Source organism: Sarcophilus harrisii, chromosome 6 (genome assembly GCF_902635505.1).
Source record: "Sarcophilus harrisii chromosome 6, mSarHar1.11, whole genome shotgun sequence".
NCBI classification, from domain to species: domain Eukaryota; kingdom Metazoa; phylum Chordata; class Mammalia; order Dasyuromorphia; family Dasyuridae; genus Sarcophilus; species Sarcophilus harrisii.
Window position 1 is genome coordinate 233894083 of NC_045431.1, and position 7384 is coordinate 233901466.

Consider the following 7384-nt stretch of genomic DNA (forward strand, 5'->3'; position numbering starts at 1 on the left):
TAAACAAATAAAATATAAAAAAAAGAATAATCTCTCTCCTCTTTCTCTCACTGCCTCCTTTCCTCCCCCGAGCCGATGCTACCCCACCCCCCAGTCCCACTCTCACATTCCCCATCCCCCCAAGGCCTCCGCTGCCTCTGCCCCTCCTGCTGCCACCCTGTCCCCAGACCTGCCATTGAGACCAGAGATTTGGAAGCAGACAAAGCCTCTGGCCAAGTCCCCCTGTACTGAGCCTTGCCTTGAGCGGCTGAGGCCCTCTTCTAGAACTGTCCCAGGACAGAGTTGAGGTCTGGGGACTAGCCACTGCCCCCCAGACATATGTGAGCGGGTGTGGGTCCAAGGCAGAATTTCATCACTAAGGGAGATTCCCTCCACTGGTGCAGACTAGCAGAGAACAGGAGCCTGGGGTGCCAAGCTCCATGACCTGATAGTGGGTCGGGCAGAACTTGAATTAGGGTCCGACTCCCCGGTGAGCCTTCGGCCCTGCCAGCGACACTCCTGCTCACCCCGGGATTCCGGCAACCACTTTCCCATTCCAGAGGCAGTCTTGTCTCTCTGGGTCCCTCAAAGGCCGGCCTGGATAGTCCTTCCCCGTTGGCTGAATTACGCTCAGGTACATTTGACCCAGATGTATCTTGTCAACTGGATTGGAACCGACGACTAACCTGCGGATGGCCGGAGCCACACAAAGCAGGCCAGAGACAGAAATCAAACAAAAGTTTAATTTCAAAGCGGGGGAAATGCTTGCAAAGGAAGCTGCCCCACCCCCGCCGAGAATGAGGGCCTGATTTTAGGGATAAGGGCTTACCCGGCACAGAGGGGCCCGCGTTAGGATGGGGAGCTGGGCACCTAGGAGGGACGGGGCGGGCCAGCGTTTCCACAGTACCCCCAAGCTGCCCAGACTTCAGCCTTGCCTGGCACTCTGGATGGGCCCAGGGCTGCAAAATCGGGGGCTTTGAAACTCGGCCCCTTGCGGCTGCGGCTGGGAAGCGAGTGAGAAATAGCAGCCTCTGCACCAACAGGCAACTGCCAAGTCTGGCCCAGCAACGTTCCTTCTCTCCCCTCCCCCCAACCTTGGATAGTTCTCTTCCCCTTCAAGGCTACCCTGCTCTGGGTCACCTGGGGGGGGGACCCTGTGTGACTGCCCCTAACCCTGCTCCCCCTCCCTGGGGGGCGGTCACCTGGAGATGAAACGCCCCCAGCCCCATCACCCCCAACTATATCCCTGTGTCCCACCCCCAAAGGCAATGTCCTGAAATGCCTCCCAGACCCACAGCCTCCCTACCCATCCACCCCCAGGGAGCAGAGGCAGATAAAGAGGGAGCAGCGTCGGGGGTCTCCCCGGCCCCAAGCCGGGGTCCGTCCCAGGCAGCGGGTGCAGCAGCGGGGGCTATGGGGACCCCGCGAAGAACACCATGCGGCTAGAGACGACCAGGTCCGCAGCGTAGGCCCCGAGGTTGACCCAGGTGAGTACGGTGGCTCCCACTGCGGGGCCGAACTGGTGCTCTGGGGGGGCGGGTCTGAACGCGAAGACAGGCCACGTGACGGCGGCCGAGAGGTAGAGGAGCGTCGCCAGGCCGGTCAGGGCCAGCAGGGTGCGGTCCGCGGGCCAGGGTGGGGCGTCCAGCAGCTGCCCCACGCTGAGCCCGATGATGAGCACCGAGACCACAAAGCAGACGCAGAACACGGCCATGCACCACTGCAGCCCCGCGCTGTTGGCATACATCTGGCCCACGTCCACCAGGGCCAGGATCACGCTGGCCACGAAGGCCTCCAGCACCTTCAGCAAGCCGGGCGTGGTGGATAGGAAGCCCCGGAGCTGGCCCGGCCTGGCCCTGCTCAGCCCCACCTCCGCCGCGTAGGTCACAAAGCACAGGCAGGACAGGGCCGTGGCCGTGGCCGTGGCCTGGTAGCGCCAGCCCTCGAGTCCTTTCGGCACAAAGACACTGGGATACATGATGGAGGCGGTGAAGGTCAGCAAGGTGCCCAGCAGGGCCACGGTGGCCGTGAAGTCCTCCCAGGACAGGGGCAGTTGGGGGCCCAGGCCCAGGAGCTCCAGCCCCAGGACGGCCAGAGACAACAAGCTGCAGAGGCCCCAGGAGCACAGACACCACACGCCGAAGGGGGCCTCCGGGTGGTGGCCCGAGGCTGCCAGGCTGAAGGTGGTGCAGCTCAGGAGCACCTGCAGCAGCCGGAGCAGCCCCACCAGGGAGACGAGGGCCCGGGGCACCAGCGTGGGCCGCGGCATGGCGCGCCCTCGCTCTGGCAGCTGCTTGGGGAGCCCCAAGGAGCTGGGCAGAGTCACCAGGGACACACAGGACAAAGGGGATGGTCCAGGAGGACGTGGCATTATCTCGGGCAGAGCCCAGGTGTGGGAGGGTGGGGCTGGGCCAATAATTTACCCTGAAAGAAGGGGAAGAAGCCTTGGTGTTGGGGTTTCTGACCTAGGGCCCCTCCTAGGAGTGGTCAGTCCCATTTGTGCTCAGTTCCAGGGAGTTTCCCTCCTCGGAGTAGCCCCTTCTGGGGGGTCCTTCAAAGGAAGGGACTCACTGAGAGGAGAGCTGGCTAGGAGGGATATAGGAGGGATGGCTGGCAGGTACCAGGCCTGGGTAATCATTGACAAAGGCGTTAATGACTCACCCTCCAATTTGCCTTTGGTCTTTGCTCTGGCTCCCCTTCTCTGCCACCCTGCTTCCTGGACAGGGGGAGGGAGTGTGGTTAGTGCCAGGGAAACTTTTTCCAAGTCCTTCCTGGGCAGGGAGCTCAGAGAGCCGTTTGCCTTCCTGCTCTCCCTGCAGACCTTGTTCCCCTTGACCTAGGAGCACAGGGCTGTGGAAGGGAAGGGAAGGTTGGGCCTCCCTTCGCTGGTTTAGGTTAACACTTTCTGATTCCGGCTCCGGCCCTCCATCCACTCTGCCTTCCCTCCTCCACTCCTCAGCTTTTGAGTGAGGAAGACCCCCGCCAAGGGCTTCCAACTTCAGTGCTGGGGGGCGTAACCTTGCCACGCCTGCTGGGCTTCTGGCCTAGTCCTTTGTCCCCACAGAGGACAAAATTGATCAGTAGAAATAGAAATTCAAGACTGACAAGAGAAATGATGAAACTAGGAAGGGTTCTAGCCATATTACATAGCAGTAATCTCATTTGGTACTTGGTAGGAAACAGAATAAGTTAGAGACAGAGCAAATTGTTGCCTGGTGTTTAATAAATCCAATGACCCAAGAGCCTTGGGAAAAGAACTCAATATCCCATTAAAAAAAAAAAAAAGCTGGAAAAATTGGACAAGAGTCTGGAAGAAATTAGGCTTAGATCAGCAGTTCACACCATTTGCCAAGATAAGTACCAAAAGGTCACATTATAATCAAATCAAAGAATGACCTTTATGATCCAAGGGAAAGAGAAGAAGCCACGTTTAAACAACAGCTAAAGAAGAACACACAAGATAAAATGGACAATTATAATAGCATAAAATCAAAAGCATTCTTGTACAAATAAAGCCAATACAGCTAAGACTAGCAAGGAAACAAGTAGCTGTGAGGGAAGGGAAGTGTTTGCAGGCCATTTCTCTGAGAAGGAGCTCACTTCCAAGATGTATAGCTAGCTGATTCAAATTCATAAAGGGAAGAGTTAATTCCAAATTGACAAATAGCCAAAAGAGGTGAACAGACAATTGCCGCAGGAATAAATCCAAGCTATCAAGAGCAAAAGGCAAGTATATTCCATGTCACTGATAATTAGGCAAATCCATATCAAGTCACTTGGAGCTTCCATCTCAAAGCTCTGAGATCAAGCTTGTTGACCAAAAAAGGAAAGTGGCAAATGTTGGAGCAATTGTGAGAAAACCGGCCCCTTCATGCATTGCAGTTGGAGTTAATTCACAGCTTGAAAGCAATTTGGACCTAGAGAGTCACTGAATGAGGCAGTTCTCTTGACCCAACAAAACCACCGGCCTGGACGCCAATGAGATCTGAAAGGAATTCCAATTCAAAACAGATTGATAGCGCTTTTTGTGGTGGCAAAGAACTGGAAATTAAAACTTGGGAAATGGTGAAAGTCCGGTACATGAGTGTCAATGGGCCACAAGCATCCATTAAGCTCCTGCTGTGTGCCAGGCACTGTGCTACCTAATGGAGGTTCAAAAACCAACAAAAGTCAGTCCCTGGGAGCTCCCAGTCTCTGAGAACCCTCCTTCCCCGGTCTAAAATCCAAAGGTGGAACAGTGCCGGGTGAGCCTCTGCTGGAGTCCAGCAGGTGGTGCCCAAAGATCACAGCTGGCTCCCTGGGTCATGGCGCCAGGCTGGCTGCACCCCCTGGCCGGCTTCCCATTCTCCCCATGTCAGGGTGTTGGGGAGTCCCCATGACAACTTTCTGGGAAGCGGGCTCCCGGCAGCCTCCACATGCAGAGGCTGCATCGCCAAAGCAAGCTGCCACGTCTGCACGTGATCCAGACCGCCTCACCCAGCCAAATGCAGTTACACAGACTCGTTCAAGCATGTTTGTGCATCCACACTCACACTCATTCACACTCACACACAAACACACCCACATACACACACACACTCACACACATACACACATTCAAGTCACACACAGACACAGATACTCATACACACTCACATTGTCACACACATACACACATACACAAGCATACATACACTCACACTCACAAGTCACACACATACACACACTCACACTTAGTCACACACACACTCATACACACTCATACATACGTACATTTACATTCACACACACACACACTCAGTCACACATACACACAACAGTCAGGAAGTTAGACTGAACCAACTGAACGGAATCCCCAAGCCCATCAGGCACTGGTGGGAATCAATGTCCCTGGAGCCTGGAAGGAGTTGGTGGGAGGGAGGCAGCAGCAAACCCTGGTCTGTCCTGGCTTCCACCTTCGAGCTGAAGCTCGCTCTGGGGGGAAGCACCTTCACTGCATGTCTGGCAGCCATACCCCCGGGAGTCCTTTCCTGGACTCCTGATCTCTACTTGGCAACCAACTTGGCTACAGAGGGCTCTCGTCTATTTTCTATTCATTGGAGAGCTGGTGTTGGGCGGGAAGGGGTGTCAAGCCTTGGCTATAAATCCCGGGGGGCCGCTCTCCCCATTAATGAATATTGATCTAGAGCTTAAATTAGCCCTGAAAATGACTCCCCCAGACTAACACTACGCTGGGGAGCAGACCTAAGTCCCATCTCTGGGAGCAGAGGGATCCCTACCGCTGCCCCTTGGGCGGAATTCCAGCCTCCCTTATGGAAGGGAGGGATTCCAGAGAGATCCATTTTTGGCTTCCTTGGCCATTTTGAGATCCCTTCTGCCCGGAGAGAGAGTGGTAGATGGGGAGAGAAGCCCATGGCAGCCGAGAGAGAGAGCTGGCCCGGGCCTGAGACAGATCAGCCGAGTCTGGGGTGGAGAGGAGGCCGGACTGGGGAGGACGGCCCCGGTCTCTGAGCCAGGGCTTACTGGAGCTGTGGCCTTGCTCTGTCCCACAGAATGAAAACTTTCCTCTTTGGGGTTTCCCTCCCATCCCCAGAGACTCGGACAAAGGGCACACTTGACAGACATCTGAGCAAGTCATTTTCACCCGGTTGGCTCCTAGTGCTTTGCCCATGAGACTTTGCCTTGGGAATTACTACTTGGGCCGCTTGTGGGGGCGTCCCTCCTCATGAGTGAAAGCTCAAGACCAGAAGGGTATCGGGCAGGAGCCTCTGGCCAAAGCCGGAGCCTCAGAGGCTCCCAATGAATCTCAGTCCCCACCTGGGGGCTCAACATCCCGCTCAGGAGGCCAGCCTCCTGTTAGCCCTGCCACCTCTGCCCACCCCCAGGTGCTGCAGGCGCAGCCCTCCACTCATGGGGCTGGCCAGGGAACCTGGGGTGCTCCTACCTCCCGGTCCTGGGCTCCTGCCCAGGCTGGGGCCGGGCCCAGTCCCAAGGGCTCCCTCGCCCCTCTTTCCTGCCCCACCCTGCCCAGCAGTGCTTCAGCCAAACCACAGAGTAATCCGCTGTCACCAGAGCTCTGGGGGGTGGGGGGCGGGCAGGGCCACCTGCATAAAGCCCAGGGACTGTGCTGGCTGGGACTCCCAGTTCCGGAGCCCGGAGCAGGTGAGGGCGCAGCTGGTGCCACGTCCAGGGCCGCTCTGCACCATGAAGGGGCCCGCCACCATGCTGCTGCTTCTGTCTCTTGCACTTTGCTGGTCTCTGGGTGAGCATCTCCAGGGCTTGGGAGTGAGAGGCGGGAGGGCTAGAGGTCCCCGCAAGCATGGGAAGGGGCTGGTTTTCTAGGTCTCCCTCCCCTCAGCCCCATCATGGCTCCCTGAAGTCAGGGGATCCAAAGGGTCCAAGAGGGCAGGCTGGGGTCCGGTGACCTTTGGGAGCCTCACTGCCCTTCCTTCCCAGCTCTGGGGGAGTCTTCGGACAACGAATTTTTCCTGGAGTTCCTCCAGACGCTGCTGGCCGGGTCTCTGGAGGACCTGTACGAGGGGCCGCTGGCCCCCTACGATATCAATCCTGCCACCAAGGCCGCCATGGCGGAGCTGAAATCCTGCATCGATAACCTGGCCCCCGTGAACAAGGCAGAACTGGTCAAACTGCTGGTAGGAGTCCTCTCTGCCCCCGATCCTTAGTGTGGCTCCCGGCTTCCTTGGGCCCTGGGACCCAGGCCCCAGTTCCCAAGGCCCAGGCTGACCCCTCCCCAGGCCCCAGGCCCCCCTGCCTCTAAGGCTCCCTGGCTCCCAGCCACTTCCCATCAAAGAGCACACCAGTCAGATCTGAGACTGTCAGGCTCAGTTTGTCCAACTGTAGGAATGATGGAGGTCAAGTTCTTGTGGGCCTCCTGGACCCCACCTGGCAGGTTTGGGTGGTACCTGCCCCCTTCAACCCCCCCATCTATTTTAGGTGTCTGTTTTAGACTCTCGTGGGGACGATGCCTAGGAGAGCTCCAGAAGACCAAGCGCGCATTGAAAGACCTCTGCCCGGCCCTCCTCTGCCTCTGCCTGGCCTCCCTGCCCCTCTAGCCTCTCTGGGGTACCCTCCCCGCTGCCTCGGTACCCTCCAGACAAATCTGTCCCAAACCACTTTGCCAATAAAGTCTCAGCGGGCTATTCTCAGCTTGTGTCCCTTCTGTTCAACCTCTCTATGGAAGTCAGGACTCTAGGTGGGAGGGAGAAAGGGGCTCCCCCTGAAGCCCCAAAGGAAGAGAATGGAGGGGAAGGGACGAGAAGCCCCTCATCCTCTTAAAAAACAGCCCCTCCTACTCTCTAAGGCTCTACCCAAAGTCTCCCCTCTCCAGCCCTTTTACTGTCCGAAAAGCTGGGGTGCCGGGGCACAGATGGGCAATGGGGTGCTGCACTGGCACCCCACTTCTTCC

At 57.3% G+C, this 7384-nt stretch overlaps 2 protein-coding genes across 3 annotated transcripts; one reads left to right on the plus strand and one right to left on the minus strand.

Annotated features, from left to right (window-relative positions):
* The first annotated feature begins 311 nt into the window (after positions 1-311).
* On the plus strand, positions 312-7118 carry SCGB1C1 (secretoglobin family 1C member 1). Of its 2 annotated transcripts, XM_031942076.1 has the most exons (5): positions 312-613; positions 1300-1466; positions 5511-6220; positions 6415-6611; positions 6913-7118. In XM_031942076.1, the coding sequence occupies exons 3-5, from the start codon at positions 5758-5760 to the stop codon at positions 6946-6948; spliced, it is 696 nt and encodes a 231-aa protein (XP_031797936.1). In that variant the 5' UTR covers positions 312-613; positions 1300-1466; positions 5511-5757; the 3' UTR covers positions 6949-7118. The 2 variants fall into 2 exon arrangements, with proteins under 2 accessions (XP_031797936.1, XP_023362390.2); XM_023506622.2 differs by lacking the exon at positions 312-613 and having other exon boundaries at positions 821-1466.
* LOC105751000 (myeloid-associated differentiation marker-like) lies at positions 1391-2248 on the minus strand. The gene has a single exon (XM_012552909.1). It carries the CDS (start codon positions 2246-2248, stop codon positions 1391-1393), a length of 858 nt encoding a protein of 285 aa, XP_012408363.1.
* Positions 7119-7384: the final 266 nt, after the last annotated feature.

What these genes read in the sequence shown, in the direction of transcription:
- SCGB1C1 (XM_031942076.1), top strand. Translation starts at nt 5,758, where the DNA reads ATGAATCTCAGTCCCCACCTGGGGGCTCAACATCCCGCTCAGGAGGCC. An exon ending in TGCACTTTGCTGGTCTCTGG is followed by an intron (nt 6,221 to 6,414) that starts GTGAGCATCTCC and finishes CTTCCTTCCCAG; the next exon opens with CTCTGGGGGAGTCTTCGGAC. An exon ending in CAGAACTGGTCAAACTGCTG is followed by an intron (nt 6,612 to 6,912) that starts GTAGGAGTCCTC and finishes CATCTATTTTAG; the next exon opens with GTGTCTGTTTTAGACTCTCG.
- LOC105751000 (XM_012552909.1), bottom strand. Translation starts at nt 2,248, where the DNA reads ATGCCGCGGCCCACGCTGGTGCCCCGGGCCCTCGTCTCCCTGGTGGGG.